General features: G+C 45.1%; 1 protein-coding gene across 2 annotated transcripts in view; it reads left to right on the top strand.

The window, feature by feature from the left end:
- The window catches only part of prr12a (proline rich 12a), a 24242-nt gene extending 3702 nt beyond the window's left edge, over positions 1-20540 (top strand). The window contains exons 1-15 of one of the 2 annotated variants that reach the window (XM_006805738.3): positions 4287-5723; positions 7590-7747; positions 8200-8361; positions 8643-13408; positions 13865-14092; positions 14244-14940; positions 15045-15571; positions 15722-15838; positions 16027-16160; positions 16408-16889; positions 16998-17117; positions 17591-17688; positions 18484-18615; positions 18935-19030; positions 19126-20540. In XM_006805738.3, coding sequence (XP_006805801.2) covers positions 5641-5723; positions 7590-7747; positions 8200-8361; positions 8643-13408; positions 13865-14092; positions 14244-14940; positions 15045-15571; positions 15722-15838; positions 16027-16160; positions 16408-16889; positions 16998-17117; positions 17591-17688; positions 18484-18615; positions 18935-19030; positions 19126-19260 — 7935 coding nt within the window. In that variant the 5' untranslated portion in view covers positions 4287-5640 and the 3' untranslated portion in view covers positions 19261-20540. Of the gene's footprint in view, positions 1-4286; positions 5724-7589; positions 7748-8199; positions 8362-8642; positions 13409-13864; positions 14093-14243; positions 14941-15044; positions 15572-15721; positions 15839-16026; positions 16161-16407; positions 16890-16997; positions 17118-17590; positions 17689-18483; positions 18616-18934; positions 19031-19125 lie in introns of those variants that run through there. The other variant, XM_035914343.2, reaches the window with a different exon arrangement.
- The last annotated feature ends 459 nt before the right edge of the window (positions 20541-20999 follow it).

Here is a 20999-nt window from a genome sequence, read left to right on the forward strand (position 1 = left end):
TTTTCAGATAAATCAAACAGAGTTAAGTGGGAGACGTTTGATGAACTATGATCCAGTTTTCACACTAATTTTAGTATCTGCCTTGTTCTTTGTTAGAAAGCTTTAGGTTAAAATAAATGCACAAGCAATGTGCTCCCTCAGAATTTCACTTTAGGACAGTACTTGTTGAATGTACATGTTACTTTTAAATAGACAAGGCTGTATCTTTCTTGATTATAAGTTTTAAGCATTGCTGCTGCTGATGTATAGACTGTTGTCACTAAGGACATGACAAAATAAGATTAACAGAATAGTAAAGTAATCATCATAATTTCCTTGGCACACTGGCATGACTTATTGGGACACTTGGATCAATTAGAACTGGGCTTAATGCAATCACTTCCTTTTTTCATTGTACCATTGCAAATTTGTATTTGTCTATATTGGATTTAGTGTTGTTTCTCTTCACCTTTATAGTCGGTTTTCAAATAATATAAAAATACTCTACTCAGATTCAACAGTGCTGATCATGGGAAATTTCCACTTCATTGACAACCACATTAAAAATATTTTACAAAGAGCAGAACCGTTTAAAGAAGGCTGAACGACAAATGCCCTCGTCTGCAGATTTGGAGGAAAGCAGAGAAGCATTGGGTGCTGATTTGACTGAATCACTCAAAGATGACAGCTTTATTTTAAATAAATAAATAAAGTAGGACGTTTGAATATATCATCCGTAAAGTGCCTTGAAAAATCTCTAAAATCTCAGATTGAAATGTTGTGTGTGGGTGGATAATTCCCCAAAGCCCATCTTCATCTGCGTCTAGCTGGTTGATTTTCACGCAGCCACAAGGATTTGTCTCTGAACCACGGTGCAGAAATGGGACAGAAAGAAGATACTCATCCTGCTTCTGATAAAAAACCATAATGAATATATGTAGGCTTACACGATAGCCCTGCAGGAGAAACTGAATGAAGTCTGCCAAGCCTGACACACTCTACACTGAATGCAGATACATTGTAAAAATCAGTCTTTTGTGGGATTTGAAGATGCAAACCTGGGAGGAAGAAAAAGTAGGACAAGACATATCAGTCTGTGAATGATGTTTGCTTTTTGCATAAACCTGCAAAAATACTCTGTGCTAATTCTCTCTCTAGAACCCCCATTAAACATCTTTTCCAGGGTCTTTCTCCACTCTGAGCTTAGTACATTTCAGCGATCCCCACACACAGACTACAGATGTAACATTACACTGCTCTGTGTAGGTACTAAAGTGGGATTAAGCAGAGATTAACAAGCTCTTCTTAATTCTATTAAGTCGAACATACAGGTCCACCAGTGGAGAGGCTCCAACATATAATAATGTAAGAACACAGAAAATGTGCTGCCATAAAGAAAGACAATATAACGTATGCTGAAAAAAGTTTATTGTAAGGTATCAAACAAACTTGTTATCCACAGTAAGCTAATTACTCTTAGAGTATAACAATTACAACAATTATAACAGAATAAGTAGAAGTATGGAGGTAAATTCATAAGCAACACCCCCCTCTTCAGTTTTCAGATGGTTCCTTCCAGCGTAATAAGAAGATGGGAAAGTGAAGAACCTGAGGTAAAGCTGTGATTGAAAAATAAACACAAGTACACACATACGTCATTCAAAATATTCAGATAAACAGTTTGCCATCAAAGGTATATTCACACAACAGTACACATGCTACAGTTTCTACCGAATTATTTAAATTGTATTATTTTGTTTCATTTTCTGCGTTCGCTTTTGAACACAGTTTTATTTTGGCCTGATTATTCCCGACTTTTCCCGACTTTTGTGATTATGTCACAATCTTCAGCTTTTGCCGACTTAGAAGAAGAAAAAGAAAAATCTGTGTAAAAGAGTTTTTAGCAATTTCTGTGAACTTACTTTTTTTTTTAAATTTACATGTATCTCACTGTGCATCATGACCCCTCAGATAGGGTTTTTACACAGGCCTGGAAGGCATCCATCAGATCTTTACAGCTCTCCATCCCCTTGTCTCTGACACTGAAACACAATGTGAGATTTAAAAAAACACACTCATCAGTCTCTTCTCTTTAGGACCTTAATTTGAACTTGTGCTAATATGAAGACATGTAAAGCAAATGAACCCATCTGAAGCTAAATAGGAATATTTCTAAATATAGTCCACATCAAAGGGATTATTCAAGTTGGGTCTGATAATAATATATTTCAACTCAGCCTCCACTGTGGCTTTTATCTGCCGTTGGTGAAGTACGAGAAGATGAGTGAGTAATCTGTAGAGCAGCTGTACTGACAGTAATCACTGCTGCACGTGGACACGGACTAAATATCTTCTTGCATGCACGTAACATGAACCAGCCAGCTGGAATGTACTGGTCCTCTTCAATAGGGTTTACAAGTGGAAGTCTATTTTAAACCTCATATATATTTATGCTTCTCAGGACATTACAGTATGGGTCCCATTTGGATGTTGTTATGTTTAAAAACTAGTATGAACTCTAAGTGCAGTCTGTAGATCTCCCCACAGACACTTAAACTGGTTGACATGTTAATGTGGGCGCTGGCTATTGTGCATAAAATGACAGGAAAGTGGCCAGATTATTAACCCAAATCCAAACACGGTTCATAAATCTTACTTGAGAGCACATTATACAAGGATATTTTATTCATGCACTGTCACACCGATTGGAAACAGCAATCAAGATCACTGATTCATTTTACGACTTTGAATGCAAAAAGAACTTTTATTCCTGTCAGAACTCACCATTTGTCAGAGTCCTCTTTGATTACCTGGCATGGTGCTGGCACAGCGTCGGCAAAGTCTGGCATTTTGACAGGAGAGAGAGTGGAGTTTGTGGAGGTGTGCTACTGCAGGAGCTGCAGTCAAATATGGTTAAGCTTTAAAAGGGATGGAGGGACACAGGAGGGAGGGAGGTAAGGGAGGAGGGGAGGAGGCATGACAGTGATGATGTGTGAGAAGCTTAAGAAAGGAAAAAGTCAGGAAGTTAGGAGAACGTTATTTAGGAAGCGACTTTAATTTTGTTCCTTTTTTTTTTAGTGTGTTCAACTGAGTTTTGTGCCACTCTTACTCCTTTCATTTCCCAGTTTATTTACATCACTGTATATTAAGTACCTAATTCTTTAAATTCCCTCATCCCATTCTTTTGTTTGGCTGTCCTGCTAATGAATATGCAGATAACTGACCTTTTAAATCAACCACTGAGCATTACAAAGGTCCCCTAATGCATCCAAAATACTCACTACAGGGGGGGGTTAGCTTAAAAGATACCGGGGTTCCTGACTTTGTTTTAAAATGTTTTGTTGGCTTAAGGGGGCTGAGCTGAGAGTTTAACCAAAACAAAGTGGCTTTTAAAGGCAGTTAGTGTTAGTGTTTTTAATGCTACCCAAAGTAAAAAAAATACCTGTTTTTTCTTTTAACTCATCTTGACAATGTTTTTCACACGCACACATAATTTAAGAAATCTGACATCATACGCACTCAGCTTTTTCTTCCACAAACTATAACCCACAATGGCAACATATGGAAATTGTGAAAGTTATTTTGTAGCCATAGTTATAATGTAAAATTTTACAGACTCTCATCATAATAATTATTAAAACTAAGAGAAAATACAGGGAATAATAGGAATAGTTCCCCAGAGCAGCTTCTTAACCAAAATTATGCATTTGATTGATAGAAATCAGATATTGATATAAATCTTATTGGCCCACACAGTCCAAGAATAACTGATTATGATGCCTTTTCCCCCACTTAGTGTTCAGGATACAGCTTTCAACATAACAGAATAGGTACCAGCATGATGTGTCCTCTTTGCATGCTACAGATAAAAGAGGGCATTGGTGATATTTGCCACCTGTGCTTTTAAGCGGTATTTACAGTATGTGGTTATATTTAACTTGGCCACTAGAGGGCAACAAACATCCATATTCACACAATAATGTGAATAATAACCTGCACAAATAGGCCTCCAGAGCGTGTGCATCATGGGCACACAAAGGGGTCCACATCTACATTCGGCAGTGACTCATTTAAAAGCCCGTTCACCTTTTGTGTAACTTCGCTAATACCTCATCTTGGTTGCATCTCGGTGGATGTGGGCAGCGTTTGGAGACAATGGCAAGTTATTATGATAATCAAGCCAATTAAAGTATCTCACGAAGCCGTGCTCAAGAGCGTGGACCTGTGTCTCAGCCACTGAACCCTCCTACTTTATAATGACTGTAGAATCCAGTGTGCCATCTGCTGGTGTAAAAGAATATGTGCATTGTGGGGTCTGGCAGACAGGTTCTCCAAATAATAAGATTAGCAAGAAAAAAAGAAAGATCTAAACAGATTTTGGCATGATAAAGATTATGGAAGGAAGACGGTACTTAGAGTTTAAATGATTAGAGACAAACTGCAGCTTAATTAAATTATTTCATGAAGCATCTCTTTGGAAGCAGGAAATGCCTCTGTACCTCAAAGTAGCTGGACATTTTGGATGCGAATGTGTAAAGTAACTGATGGAGGCCCGTAAATCTGATAATTACAGGGATTTTTTTGTTGCACTCGAACGCGTCTAAGCAAATCGCAGCATTCGCGGCGAGCAGGTGACTATTTTGTGTAAATTGATACGTAAAGGTTCAGAAAGGTAACAAAAAAAATCTAGAATTTGAGCAGGGCTAGTTGGCAAACTGAAAAGCGTGAATGGAGGTCACCGCAGACAGTGAGTGAATCTCGGCGGAGACACAGAAAGGGGGAGAGGGAGGACGGACAAGCGGCCAGCCGCCTTCAAAAATGGCGTCTCCGGAGGAAAATGAGTAAAAAATATTAAAACGCGGCCTGCTTTCTTTACACTTCCTCGTTTGGGCTTTAAGGTTTTTCGTGCTCTGGTGGATTTTTTTTTCTCTCGTGAGCAACCTCGTCGTCGCTTTTACTTGTATGTACCAAAAGAGAAATATGGGGAGCGAGCATTTGGGGAAATAAAAGCAGCCCCGTTTTATTTTGATGCGTCGTTACTGACAGCTAGCATCTGCTGCTAGCTCAACAGCTCTGCTCCGAAAGGGGGGTGGGAACGATTTTGCATGCAAGGGAGGAAAAAAGGGGGAAGAGGTTTTCAAATTGTGGATTTCTTTGCTCGTCTACTGGGGCTGATTGCTACCAACGTGGCTTGTCGATTGCAATCTTTTCTCGTGCTAGCAGCCTAGCCAAAACTAGCCGAAAGAAAAGGGGAGGAGAGACGGTGGAAAAAGGACGCATTCAAGTCAAATGTTTATCAGCATTTCGCCCATCACCGGCCAAATCCGCGGCATCTTCATCATGACCGTGACTGGTTTCAGACTAAATCTGCATTCGTGGAAATGATAAATGTGAAAGGTGTAGGAATAGGAGAAAGACTGGCTTTTTTGGAGGTGGTTGGATTATAACCCCGTAGACCCCCCTCTTTTTTCATCCAGCTTTCTCCTCCTCCCCTCCATTTCTCTTTCAATATGCTGTTTTCCACTCCTGAGGACTTGCTTATGAAACCGGGGAAAATAGTCTGAAAACGAGAACGTGAGAGACTGGATTTTTTTTTCCGTAACCTGCCCTGCGACGTTCTCGTTGCTTTCATCCTCATCGCACACACTGTACACCACATAAATGGATAGAAATTACCCGGGAACAGGATTCGGTGATTTGGGCGCAGGAGCAGGATGGAGTTACGAGAGAACGGCAAAAGCAAGGTATGCATTGGATTCAGACAATGTGCATGCATTAGTGCTACTTTGCACGGTGTGACCCATGTAAACAAATTGTCGCCATTCACGTATAGACCCATGCCTTGCTATTATGTGTAATGCATTGTCATCCAAACAGTTGCATAGTAATAATATTATAAACAGGAATGGATGAGTGTGTGTCGTGGGGGTGGGCGGGGTGGAGAAAGGAAAGGTAGGGGAAATGAACTGAATGTGATTGACAGACGTGGGTTTTTTAGGTAGACCTGGCAGGGTGGAGGAGGTAGTGGTGGTGATGGTGGTGGTGGTGGTGATGGTGGTGGGGGGGAGGAGGATGTCTGGAGTATCCATAGGAATTATTGTTCCCTGTGTGCAGGCCTGGACACAAACCCCCGATAGATGGATAGAAATTCATTGGATTGATAGGATCTGGAAAAGAGTGCAGACGCAGCAAAGCCATTCCAGCAGCACCCCCGAACAGACATCAACAAGATGAACTGATGCATATTAACGAGAGGATGCATTTAATTAAAGATTTCTTAAATAACCACATCTTAAAGAGGCGAAAAAAGGGGAAGGAAATTATTCACACAAGGCTAACGCAACAATCATAACTGAGGTTTTGGCTGTCTTTTTCGCCAAGCATGATCCAAATTGTGGGTTTTTTTTGTTTTTTTAAAAATTTTGGATGATTTGGGTTCATTTGCATAATAAATTGCCCCACATCCACTCTTGCGTCAAACATGCAGCTTATCGTTTGCCTAAATAGTAAATTTCAATAAAATTAGGCCAAGGGTGAATGCATTTGGTGGTAGTGAAAATCGGCTGGACCCTGTAAGGATGCCTCTGTCTTTTTTAGCTTTGATTAGCCCTGAGAGCTAGCGCTCTGTTGCAGGGATGTGTATCGAGGCCTGTGCATGCAAACGTCATTGCCTCATGTATAGATGCACATGTGTGATATTTAAACCCAGACGTAGCAGCCGGATCACACTCGAAAGCCTTCGCGGTCCCTCGGGGAATAATATTTGATAAACCAAACCTAGCTAGTTGCTGATGTTTGCATGCAGCTTAGCATGCATTTGCGTCGGCTTGCACCATCCAGCTGTTAGCTCCATCATCATAATCAGTGCTTACAAGCATATTAATCAGTTGTCTTCGGTGCTCAGTAGGGAAACTATATTTTTCACTCGGCTCACTTCCAAGCGTTGGTTACCCATGCTTTATGTAAATGCAAGGCTGGCCTTGCAGTTTGGGCCTAGTATCTGCATTTCTACCATAGCTGCTGTGCTCTGCTAGGCGGTGCTAACAGCAGCACAAAATGTTAGCATGTCATCTGGTTAGCCAGGCAGCCACGCATTTCATCTCTTTTGTAAAGCACAGTACTGCCAGTGGAAGCTTTTAATATTTAAGCAGGGAATTGATTTAGATTGGGAAATTACAAATTATGCAATGAGTGTGTCTTCTGATTTCATTATAATAATTGCAAATTAGCTGTTCTTTTATTTTTGCATAGCATGTATACAGCTGGTTTTAAACATTTGCATACGTTTTAATACATTTGGATGTAATGAACAATTCTGTAATCCAATACTTATCAGAGATTTGCTTTACACCTGTAGATCACGTCCAAGAAGCATGAAGATATTAAGGGTATGCCCCTAATGAGTAGGGCTGGATGTAACATCTTTTATTAAATGAGCGACCTGCATATTAGATGTGTGTTTTTAAAAGGTAGACCCCAGATCAGGAAGTGTTTTCTCATGGGTCACGTTGTGAGAACAGATTATGTTTTCATAAATTCTCATATGAGTGAAATTACTGACAGTTCACAACCCCTCCTCACCCATCCTCTCTACTCCCATGTCTCCCCAGTCTTGTATATGGGAGTTCCAGATCATCCCACCCAGAGTCTGAGCTCCTTCACCGGCAAGCTTACGCCACCCCACACCCTCTGCAGGGCTATGCCACCAATCACCACCCAGGGAGCTCTGGCCAAGGCGGAGCTTGGGGAGCAGCTGGACGGAGTTTGGGTAAGATAAATGTCATACCTTCCATGTCACCACCATAAGGGGCCCTGGCAATGAATTATTGTGTCTGTCCGTACAGGCCCTGGCAGATTATTGTCATTGAAAAATGTGCACATTATCGCTTGGATGAGTCAAAGCCTCGGATGTTGAAGCTTGTGCTCATTCTCATACGTTTTTTTCCCCCATGGCTTATGAATTATGTATTTTTTTTAGATACAGCTGGAACTTCTACAGTTCCCTTTTATATTCTTTGCTTTACATCAGGTTTGCCAAATAAACCTCTCGAGAAGTTAAACCTAATTTTCTTACTTTACGTACATCTGAGCAACTGGCTTTTTTTTTTTGTTAAATTGATTGATTGATATTTTTAATTAATTAATTAATTAATTAATTAATACAATCTTGATCTTAATCAGTGAACAAATGTTTCATTGTTCTGTCTTTCTTTTCTAAAGGTTTGTCTGGGCTGTTTGATACTGGCCTCCACCACGCCAGCCCCTCTGCTCCCGATGCCTCCGTCATGAATCTGATCTCAGCCCTGGAGTCCCGGGGTCCCCAGCCTCCGCCCTCTGCCTCCTCCCTACTATCCCAGTTCCGCACGCCATCCTGGCAAACAGGTGGGGCTATGTTAGATCTTCCCTGATGTGCTGACATTCAAACAGGCCCCACAGTCAATATGACATTTAAAAAAATGCCCAATGTTTGCCCATCATTATTATTCTGAGTGTGTGACTATGTGTGTTTTATCAAATATTTATTGTCCTTGTCTATAGTTTTCCCTTTGACTTGATTAGTTTTAAATCCTCTTTTTTGTTTTACTAATTAATTTATGTCAGATTTTGAAATGATAGCTTGAAGGTTACTGAGTAATTTTGCAATGTCTTCCTTTTCTTAACAGCGATGCACACGCCTGCTCCTCCTGAACTATTCATCTCGGGAGCCCTTCCTGGCTCTGGCTCTTTTCCCTCCTCCTCAGCTCTATCAGCCTATCAGCATCCGGCTTCCTTCTCCAGCCGTTCATTCCCTGGTGCCTCCCTTTCCCTCCAGGACACACCCACTTTCAGTCCAACATCCAATGGTCTGCTCTCCCCACATGACCCCCTAATACACATAAAAGCCCCATCTCAGTCAAGTCTGGGATTTGATAGACTCCTGTCCTCACAGGGTGCTGCTGCAGCTGCTTACAGGGGCAGTCAGGATCCCACAGGTGCCACATCAGCCCAAGCGTCCTCTGCCAGGCACCTGCAGTCACACCAGTTCAACTTGCTGTCATCACAGCTACAGGATCAGTCCTCCCAGCTGTATAATCCGTCAGTCTTTCCCTCAGCCCAGCCCCAGCCTCAGTCTCAGTCCCAGTCTAACTCTGCTCAGGAGAGGGCCGTGCCTCGGCAGGACAGCGTTATCAAACACTACCAGCGCCCCACGCCTGCTCAATCTCAGCTCTCGTCCTCTGCTGCCCACTCTCTTCAGCACTACCTCGGCTGTTCAGGGCCTGGGTACCAGCAGATCGCCACCCATCACAGGCATGCTGGACTTTCTTGCAGTCCGTTGGGAGACCAGAGCCCCTCATCTGACCACAAGCCCACCTCCCGCACTGAGCAGTATCGGTCAATTAATCAGCCTCCCTATTCCTCCTCTTCCTCCTCCTCCTCTTCCTCCTCAGCTGGGAAAGGTACCAAAAGCAGCTCGAGCAGTGGCTATTCTTCTGGCAGTTCTGCATCATCTTCCAGAACTCCTCACACTCCCCCTTCGGCTTCATCCACCTCCTCTTCCTCCTCTTCCTCTTCTGCCACCTCTGGGGCTCATCCTTCCAACTCGATTCCCACCTCCACTTCCAGTGCAGCCCCTTCCAGGCAACAGCCACCCCCTCAGCCAGCTCCGCCTCCTCCAGCCCCTCAGCAGCAGCCTCCTGCCACCTCTACATCAGCTCCCCAATCTCTTCCAAAATCCTGCCTCTCAGGCTATGGCTCTCCTGTCCCCCCAGTGAAGACCCCCACATCTGCTCTAACTGGTCAGACCCCACCGCAGCAACAAACACAGTCATATTCCCCTAATCAACCCCCCACATCTCACCTGGCTCAGTCCTACGGAGGCTTTAGTTCACCACAAGCTCAAGACTTGAGCTCAGGTACTGGAGGGAAAGGCTATGGGAGTCTGGGAGGACGAAGCCAGTCTTATTCCACTGATCTATATGGAACTGACTCTGCTTATGGATCACTTCCATCCTCTCTGGGTGGAGCTGGAAGCCCATCGCTAGGCTATGGAGCCCCAGGCCACTCACCTGCTCTTCTAAGGTCAAGTGGTTCGTCAGGCAGTGGAGCATCTGGGGGAGGAAGCAGCAGTGGCACAGGAAGTGGAAACTCTGGGTCAGGGGGAGGAGCAGGAAATGGTCTCACCAATGAGAGAGGTGGAGGAGGTAGTGGAGGTGCGTCTTACCATATCCCAGACTCCAGTCCCTCTCCATCAGGCAACTCTGGCATCATCCGTCCAGGGTTGCACTCTCCAGTACCCAACTGCCCTACTCAATCTCCAGGAGGACCAGGCTCAAATAAATACATTTCCTCAGTTCTCTCCCCGACTTTCTTAGCCTCCCCACAAGGCTTCCCTGACACCAGAGGTCCCAGCTCCCAACCTCAGTCGTATCACTCCACCTCCTCCAAGACGAAGGCGGACACTTCTATGCTAGGCGTGGGTTCTCAGAGATCTCAAGAGGAAGTAGATGACGATGATGAGTTCTTGATCCAACATCTGTTGCAAGCCCAAGCGAGCCCTGCTCCTCAGGCTGCTCATCACCATCCTCAACAACAGCCCCAGCAGACATCTCAACAAACACAGCCTCAGCCCCAGTCAGTGCCCCCAACCACTGATTCAGGCAAAGGGATGAGCTATGACATGAGTAAGACTCCTGAGGAGAGGTACCACCCGCAGAGTGTCATACGTACCCACAGTGCCACAACCACTGCTGGAGTAGGAAATGCAGGTTCTGGAGGGTCCATCTCAGGGCTGGATAGCCAGCTGGAGATGTCACTGAAGAAACAACAGCAGCAACATCAACAACACCACCATCAACAGCAGCAGCAGCAAAGGAATGAGCGCTCCGTGGGAAGCAGCAGGAGCAGCGGTGGGAGAGGCAGTGCTGAACAAGTACACTCCCACCTCCATCACCATGATAACTTGGGCTCCGTAGTCCACTATGGCCGGGGCGACCCATACACTCAGCACTCCCTCGCTCCCCAGCACTCCTCACACACTCAACATGTGTCCTCACACTCGCAGATACCACCACACACCCAAATGGAGCTCCAGAAGAAGCCACAGGAGCGTGCAGAAATCCCTTATCCACGGAAAACACCTGAAATCCAACAGCAGCATTCCCAGTCTCAAGCTGCTGCGTCCCTGATGGACTCTCCCACCGATCAGTCCCGTCAGCCGCCACATCTGCTCCAGTCGGTGCTGTCTCACACCACCCGCAACAAGATGGAGCCCCATCCACAGCACCACAAGATGGACTCTCATCGGCAACACCAACAGCATCACAAAATGGACTCCCACCCACAGCATCAGCAGCACCCCAAAATGGACTCCCATCCTCAGCACCAACAGCACCAGAAGATGGACTCCCACCAACATCAGCAGCACCACAAAATTGACTCTCATTCACAGCATCAGCAGCACCATAAAATGGACTCTCTCCCCCAGCAGCAGCAGCACTCTATTAGCCAACAACAAGCTGTAATGGATAATACTGGTGGGAGACTTGGCTCGAGTAAACACCAGCCTCAGTCTCAGTCCCAAGCCACCCAGCTCCAGCTTCAGCTGCAGTCCCAAGCTTTGGAGGTAGCAGCGGCTCACTACAACCACGGGCCCCCTCCACATCAGCACGAGCAGAGCCAGGTCAAACAAAGTTCTGTGGTCTCTTCCCTGGACATGCTGGAGCGCTCCCTCTCCCAAACCTCCAGCACAGACGTCGCAGTTGCAGAAGACAGACGTGGCGGACCGGGCAGCGCAGGAAGGAGCGGAGCGAGTGGCGAGCGCCACCGACAACAGCAGCAAGAGCAGCAGAGGCAGCATGCGCCCCACCATCAGCCTCCCCAAACCCACCACTCGCAGCAGCATTCAGCCTCTGAACTCCACTCCTTCCTTACGGAGCCTGACATCGGCTTATCCACCCCGTCTCACATGCATCACCTTTCCCAGCACCACGCGCAGCAGCAGCATCCGTCCTCGCAACACCAACAAACCCACTCTCACCACCCACATACACAGCCCCACCCTCAGCAGCAGCCTCCTCACCCTCATCATATACCCCCACCTTCTGCTTCGGCCCTCTCGCAGCCACAGCCTGACCCACAGCAGCCGCTCTCAGCCCAGCTCACCCCTCAGCAGAGCCAGCTGGACCAGCAGCGCTCAGAACAGCACCAGTTTGACACGGTCAGCCCCGTGGAGAAAGCAGACCAGAATCAGCAAAGTAACCGCTTTGTACCCTTAACGTCTATCTGCTTCCCAGACTCCCTGCTTCAGGATGAAGACCGCTCCTTTTTTCCAGGAATGGAGGACATGTTTTGCGCAGAGGACTACAAGTCTAGCTGTGCTGGTGGTGCAGGACCAGGGCAGGAAGAGATGAATGAAAGCCACACCGGGCAAGAAGGAATGGATGCACTGAAAGCGGGACAGAGTGCAGGTGGAGCAGGGGGAAGCAGTGGCCCAAGTTATGACATAATGGGTCATCATGGTGGAGACCAGGGTTATGAACCTTACTGTCATGGCTTGGATGAACCTACCAACAACACCATGACCCTGGATCTAGACTCCCTTAAAACACATGAGCTGCCTTCAACTGTCAACACTGAGCAGCTAGGTTTGATACAGTCACAGGCCCCAGCGATGGGTATGACCTCCAATACAGCTGGTCCCAACAATTCTGGAGCTAAAATGTCCTCAGGGCCTGGAGGAACTAACGCGGGACCTGGTTCTGGAGGTCTCCAGTCTCCCATTTTTTGCTCATCTCGTCCCAAGAAGCTCCTTAAGTCTAGCTCTTTCCACCTGTTAAAGGAGCGCAGGGACCCCAACACACTGCCTAAGAAAAGTTATGCTCAAGAGTACGAGTTTGAAGACGATGAGGATAAAGCCGACCAGCCAGCTGACATCCGACTGAATAGCCGGAGACTCCCGGACTTGTTGCCGGATTTGGTGTCCAGCTGCAGAAAGGGAGGAGGAGGAAGTGGCTCTCTCAGCCCTTTAATGGGTGACATTGATTTCTACCACTCCTCTGGCTACTCGACTATGGGTTCACACACACTTCTGCCTCCAGAAGGACCCAAGAAGAGAGGCCGAAAGCCCACTAGGCCCAAAAGAGAGGGTCCTCCAAGGCCAAGAGGGAGACCCCGTATCCGTCCTATGCCTGAGCCGTACACTCCAAGAGGGATGATGGGGGAGATGGGCGGAATGACAGTAGGAGGGGGATTCAGCGTAGAGGGGCGAGGGAGGGGTAGGGGCCGTGGAAGCCGAGGCAGGGGAGGAAGAAGGGAGGATATGTATATAGAAATGAGCGGGAAGGAGCCGGATCAGATGCACCACCATCACCTCCATCAGCAGCAGCAGCAGCCGCCACAGCAGCTCCATCACCAGCCACAGCAGCAGCATGAGCCAATTCCACCTCTCAAGGTCAGTGGGATTCTGCCAGGAAAAGGCAGGTTTGACGCTAATAAAAGTACAAAGCAAACACTAGTTTTTTTGTTTGTTTGTTTTTTTTTTTTTATTGTGGTCTGATGGTGGTCACTGTAAAATCCCATCTAAAAGAAGGGGTTCACATATAAGCCCTGACTTTAAATAACATAGATTTACTGATGTGATAGCAGGGAGTGTTACCTGTGTGTGGATGCTTCTTATTGGAGTCGTGAGCCAGCTGAAGGCTGCTGTTTGTGTTTGGTTTTTTGTTTTTTTTCCTCTCTCTGTCTCTGTTTCATTATTAGTCACTGTCCTCCAGTTTTTTTCCTAGTTATTATAACTGATTATTTCTTAAATTTAAAATGAATTTATCTTAGGTTTCTAGATTTTTGCCAACTACGCCTTTACATTCATGCAAAAATACAATTAATATGAGGTTTATTCTCTTTTCAGATCAAGTTACCCATTGGTACTCTGTCCTCCTCTGATGCTTTGCTGAGGACAGATTCTTTGTCTGGCACGGACCCTGCTTTGTCAGACGGCTCAGTTGGCTCTGCTCCCTCACTTGGTTTAAGTCCCGGACCTCCCTGCAGCACTGAAAGCACCAGAAGTCAGGACAAGATCAAACAGAAAAGCCAGATGATGGGTGAAGGAGTGGATGATGAGGGGCTGGAGGAAAGGGTAACGGCTACAGGATTTCATCTTCGCTGTGTGAAGAATAAAATGTTGAAAATTTCGCAGGCTGAATTTAAATGAACATAATTTGACTTTGTGGCTCGATAGTTTTTGTATTTGATCTGAATTAGAGGTTCTTGTTTTATCTTTCTTTTAGGGGGATGAGAAGGACTCTGAGTCCAAGGCTGGTTTTGTTGCTTCATTTCTGGATTTCCTGAAAACGGGAAAGAGACATCCAGGCTTGGACATTTCACCGGGAATGGAACCTGACAATGGTGAAACTTCACCCTGTAAATCAGGAGGACTACGCTCACTGTCTCCTGCACCACCTCCACCACCACCACCGCCCCCATTCGGGGATGGTGAAGGTAATGGAGGTCTGGCTTTGGGCAACTGCCCCAGCCCAAAGCGTTTAGAAGATGAGCTAAAGAGGAATCTGGAGACTTTGCCCTCTTTCTCCTCCGATGAGGAGGACTCAGTGGGAAAGAACCAGGACCTCCAGAAGAGCATCTCCTCAGCAATTTCTGCTTTGTATGACACTCCTCAGCTGACATCAAACATCCAGCCCCCGCTACCGCCTCCCCAGTCTCAAAATCAACCAAGTCAAGGCCCTCTTACACCCGCAATGCAGCCCCCGACGCTTAGCCCACAGCCTGCCATGCACACCCCCCACACCCAGCCCCAATCCAACGAACCAGATGTCCTTCAGCCAGAAGATGTAGACATGAATGAGAATAAGGAGGAAGAAGAGGAGGAGGAAGAGAATGAAGAGGAGAGAAGCACCGGTGGCGATGAAGAGAGTGATATGACGGAGGAACCACAGCTGGAGACCCTGGGTGCACCAAAGCTTGATGGTAAGAGTGGGCGTTGCCTTTTAGAAATTTAGTTTAGAAATTCCTTTGATGTGTTTGTTAAAAGAATTAATGGTATTGAATTTCTTGTCCCACCTTCCTTCCAGCTCCTCTCCCTGAGATTCCTCCAGAACCCACAACTCCTGAACCTCCCTCTGTTCCTCCATCTCCTGCTTCATCCTCGTCTCCTTCTCACTCTCCCCTCCCTCCTCTCTCGCTCCCCTCACCCCTGCCTCCAGCAGAAGAACAACAAGAGCAGGAGGGCTCCCAGCCTCCGAGCCCTGTCGCCCCCACACCTCCTTCCCCCCCACCTGCACCTCCCATACTGGCTACTATCCCACAGCCTGCCACCCCTCCTCCTCCCCCTCCTCCTGCTTCAGCCCCTACTCCAGCTCCAGTCTCCCCTCCTCCTTCTGTAGCTCAGAAGGAGTCTCCCATGCCATCTCCCGAGTCCCCCGCCTCTCCAGAAGAGCCCCCAGCTCCTAAGATCACCTCGCTGCATCTTGCCCAAAAGCAAGAAGATGCTGCCATTGTTGGAGAGAGCGAGGAGGATGAGAGTGAGAGTGGAGGGGAGGGCATCTTTAGAGAAAGGGATGAGTTTGTGGTGCGTGTGGAGGACATTCGAACACTCAAGGTATTTATATGAATCTGTGAATTTTTTTTCTTTTCTTTTTTTTTCTTTTTTTTTTTTCCTTTGAACCTATATATTAATCTTTATGTGGCTACGAAGGCATCAGTAGAGTTTTAAATACAGTAAAATAACTGATTGTGTGTTTGGATACAGCTGGCCTTGCAGACTGGCCGTGAGCCTCCACCCATCTGGAGGGTGCAGAAAGCCCTGCTGCAGAAGTTCAGCCCAGAGATCAAAGATGGGCAGAGACAGTTCTGTGCCACAAGCAATGTGAGTTCACCCCACGCCCTCGCTAATGTACCTTCAAACAAGTCTGTTTATATGCTCTTTAGTGTTCTAGCCATAATATCATAAAATAATGCAGTGTATGCTATACTGTTAGCTTTACGCCTGTCTGTATTGTTATATCATCATCAAATTTAATGGAACTAAAAATTGTTCTTCCTTTTCTGGCTCAGTATCTTGGATACTTTGGAGATGCTAAGAGGCGATATCAGCGAATATATGTCAAGTTTCTGGAGAATGTCAACAAAAAGGACTATGTCAGAGTGTGCTCCAGGAGACCGTGGCGCAGAGCCACACCTGCTCTCAGGTAAGAATGTTCTTCATGCTGAAATCCATGCCCATAAAGAATTTGAAACAAACTAGAGTAGATCAATGATGCGACTACCATCCAATCATTTCAGATATTAGGGAAATGCATCTACAGAAGCTGGTTGTTGATGATCAAATCATCACCATTTTTCTGGACTTTTTAACAATTGACGACAGGATGAGTAAAAAACCCTCAATGGTTATACTGTGCTGTAGTAAATAAAATTGATTTCCTCATCCTACAGACGTCAGTCCCTCCCCAGAATGGCGTCCCCTCCTGCCACTCAGGTGCCATCAAGAGTAGTGGAGAAAGAGGAGAGAGTGGCTCCACCAGTCCAGCGTGAACAGAAGGAGAAAACAAGAACGGCGACCACAACAACCACGACGACGACAAAAGAACCACGAGAGAGGAAAGAGCTCTCAGCTGCTGTGCCTAAAGCTGAGGAGAAGGAGAAAAACCGGGACACAGAGAAAGAGAGGGAAAAGGAGAAGCGGGTGCAGCCGCAGCAGGAGAAAGCGGAGAAACGTGCAGCGGAGCGAGGTAGGACGAAGGAAGACAGGAAAGTGGTGGAGAGGAAGGAGAAGGAAAAGGCCGAGCGACCACCCAAGTCCAAGCTAGCCAAGGTGAAGGCAGAGCCGCCACCCAAGAAGAGGAAGAAGTGGCTGAAGGAAGTACCTTCATCATCTGACTCAGACTCATCGGATGAGGCAGCTAGCGAAAATGAAAGTGAGACCCTTCAATTCTTTCACTGTAGATGTGTTTGTTTTGGGGTTTTTCACATTTTAATTAGTGTGATGGTAGAAGACTCCGTTTAAAACTGGTTCTCACCCACAGTGCCAGTGAAAGGTGGAGTGAACAACCGTGCCATGAGGGAGATGTTCAGGAGTTACGTGGAGATGCTGGTGAGCACGGCCCTGGACCCTGACATGATCCAAGCCCTGGAGGACACAGACGGTGAGAACCGCACACACATCCTTCTCAACATAATTACCAGTTTTATGTTAACTAAAAAATAAAGAAATAATTATCAGATGCAATTATTAAGTGAGAAAATCTCTGCTCTAACTGGGTTAGCCTGTCTGGTAGCTCACTTTTCTCTAGCTTAAATATCTGCATTGAAACAACTGGATGGAAGTATTTTCGTAAGCAGAAAGTTTGGGCAGGTTTAGTAAACATCACTGTTTCTGTCAAGTATCAGCTGCCAGGGTTTAGGTCGAAGCCTCCGGCTGGACAAACAGCCCCACACGTTATGAGTTTATGAGCAGTCCAGATAAACCAGTTGTGACAGGTTAGGGGGGGAAGCCCTGGGAGTGCATGAAGAACTGCAGCCAGGGAGAGCTGCTTTCAGTTTGCTGCTGGCATTAAAATGATTGGCAGCTACATGAATGATGACTAATGAAACGTCTTTTACATTGATTGGCCATCAGATGAGCTCTACCTCCCTCCGATGAGGAAGATTGACAGCATCCTTAGCGAACAGAAGAGGAGGTTGTTGAGGAGAGTCAGCATGAGCTCTCAACACCAGGTAATCTGTGAATGTGCTGCTTATTTTTCTGTCCCTCTGGCTCACATAATAGAAGGTAATAAAAGTATTTTACACTGCTCTGTTTTACCGCCTGTAAAATATGCTGATGTTTGTGTTGGAAGAAACCTATTTACACTTTACACAAAGTCAAAGTGTCTTAAAAGGTATTTCATTTTTTTCTGGATGGATCTTATGTCATGTTAGTCACCTACAGCTTACAATAATGCCATTTCTGCTTCCTGTGCTACTTTTGTTCACCCAAGACTCAGATTGCAGAAGGTTGCCACAACACACCAAAACATTAGTTTGGAATGAGGGGAAAAAAACAGTTTTGTTTATGGAAATGAGACGATGCAAATTTAATGACGGATGCCTTAAGGGTAACAAGTACCCCTGGTGGTTAAAACTGGTGGATGGATCTCATGCTTGACTTGACATGAAGTTGTTTACTTGTTTGAGCTTAAAAAGCTGTTAAATCTGCATAAAAAATGTTATATTTTTAACCAATTCATATCTGGATTTTTAATTATTATTGTATGGAGGGCGTTTGAAAACCACTAGACTAACAGATAACTGACACTATTTTCTTAACTAATATTTTAGTTTAATTTTTATTTCAAAAGTATAGTATTTATTTTTGTATTAGTTGAATACAATGGTTTAGCCAACTAATAACCTTGGTAGACTCTGTAACAGGATGCCGGCAGGTAGATGAAATGATCCTCAAACTTGAGGACACTGGTGTTTTTTGTGTGACTGTTTTGTGGCTGTTCCTCATTGCCCCTCTCCCTACAGGAGGTCCTGCATGCTTACCCCCAGATAATTGTAGACCCCCTGGATTCAGGAGTGGTGAGGGTCCGGCTAAGCGGCGATGCTTACAACCGCAAGACCCTCAACAGAGTCAAGAAGACCCTGCCTAAACCACAGGTGTGCATTATTTTGTGTTTGCTAAACGCTATGAATAGTTAGAAATCCCAGCATACAGCAGTACATCTGTGCACAGTTCTGTGAAATTTTGTGTGACTGTAAATTTTGTCAATCACAAAAAAGCCTTGAACTACGATAGTCACTGAAATCACTACACTGACAGAATTAATCATTACTGTGAAGGGTGGTAGGTGGACACAAACGCCTGTTGCAAGTTTCCAAACCCAGAACAGCAACAATTAATTTTACTTTACTTTTTTTTCCCTTAAATAATCTCTCTAAAATTGACCCCAGCAATAATCCAAGTTCTTTTTAATAGGACCTTAAATTGTCAGCCGAGTCTTATCGGATCTACAGTCTCTACCACTCCCTGCATCATTATAAATACCACACCTTCTTACAGTGCAAGAAAGAGGTAAGAAACCATGTTGTTTCTGCTCATTTTGAAGCTTCTACTTCCATGTGTTTGGTTTGGTTACAATTGTCTCTCCTTCCATCCCATTCTCCCAGACCAACACCATTGAGCAGGCAGCTGAGGACCCGGGCCAAGAGGAAGTGGTGCAGCAGTGCATGGCCAACCAGAACTGGCTGGACAGCCTCTTCAGCTCCTTCATCGAGCTGCTCACGCTCAGCACCAAAGCCTGATTCAGCCACATAAAGACACAGACAGTGAATTAAAGTAAGAGTATTTGAAAACAAAAAAGGAAAGAGAGGAAAGAGATGGATCCTACTGTACAGCCCCCTCCCCCTCCCCTCTTCAAATCTCTAAGGCCCTTGATGAACACGAGAGGGTCTGTTGACGTGACCTCGGACACTGGCCTGTTTTTTGTTTTTTTTTAATTTGTTTGTTTTTTGTTTTCTTGTTGTTGATCAATGATTAAAGAAATGTCTTACTTTGTGAGAAGGGGATCCCCACTCGTGGTCACGGGGCACCGAAGGGTCAAGAGGAAACTGATTGTTTTACGGAAAAAAAAAGGGAGAGAGGCAAGGTGGAAGGACAAAGAGGAGGATCGCCAAGTCAATGTGGGAGCCACTGACATCCTGTTAACTGTGTGTCATAAAGACAATAGCTCAAAGAGAAACTATTACCGCTTAGTTTTTACATAAATTATTTTTTTGAAAAGACTAACATCAGCTGTTGGCTTTTAAAAAGATTAGAGGAGGGCGAGGATGCTTTTTAAAAACTGCGTGCGCCGCAAGCAGCGTGATCGGGGACTCACTCGTCGGCAGATAGAAACCTGAAATGTGTTAATAAACGCTCTCTCTCTATCGCTATCTCTCATTCTGTGCTATGTGAAGGGCAGCACCAGTCAGCTGTGTGATAATATATAAACACATTTTTATTATTTATATGAGGAGGTTTTTAACTTAAGCTCTCACAAGTGCTGGTTTGCTGCCCTTAAATGCTTTTTTTGTTTTTTGGGTTTTTTTATTAAGAGTTGTTTTCCACAGGTTCAGTATACAATCATAACCCACATATCCAAGTCGTCTTCCCCTCTATCCAAAAGAGACCAGACGTTGAGACAGACATGTATCAAATACAGTGGGTGTAAAATAACAGCAAAAGGAAGAAAAAAAAAAAAAAAGGACGGGGAAAATAAGGAGACTCTATTTGACTCTTTACATTGTTGTGCTTCAGTTCAATCATCATTCATGCAGGTGCAAAGAAAAAGAAGTAAACTGTCCATCTCCCACGTGGGAAGGAGGAGTATAAACGAGGAATATTTAAACATGAGATAGGCATTTCATTTTTATCATTTTGATGTTTGTGCATACTATGACTTATTTTGAAAACAATCTAATTTTCCATAAAAAAAGGAAAACAAAGATGTGTAAATACTGTACAGTTCTTGATGAAATTCTTTGTCCTTCTGTACATTAACTCTCCTGTATTTGAGAAACAAATAAAAGCTGCAAAGAACAAATGGTTTCATTTTGCTATATATGCACACACATGCATATGTGTGTGTGTGTGTGTGTGTGTGTGTGTGTGTGTGTGTGTGTGTGTGTGTGTGTGTGTCCATCCATCTTAGCAGGGGTGGCTGTAGCTCAGGAGGTAGAGCAGGTCACCTGCTAATCGGAAGGTTGGTGGTTCGATCCTTGGCTCCTCCAGTCTGCATGTCAAGTATCCTTGGGCAAGATACTAACCCCAAGTTGCTCTCCGATGCATCCATCGGAGCATGAATGTGTGTGAATGTAGTTAGATAGCACTAAGTATAGATAAAGTGCTTGTGAGAATGGGTGTGATTGGGTGAATGTGGCGTGTTGTATAGAGCGCTTTGAGTACTCTGAGAGAGTAGAAAAGCGCTATATAAGAATCAGTCCATTTACCATTTACCAGGGACATCTCAACTTATTGAGACCTTAAGAGGAAGCTCTGTTTG

The sequence above is a fragment of the Neolamprologus brichardi genome, chromosome 8 (assembly GCF_056152115.1).
Source record: "Neolamprologus brichardi isolate AB-2024 chromosome 8, ASM5615211v1, whole genome shotgun sequence".
Classification (NCBI taxonomy): Eukaryota; Metazoa; Chordata; class Actinopteri; order Cichliformes; family Cichlidae; genus Neolamprologus; species Neolamprologus brichardi.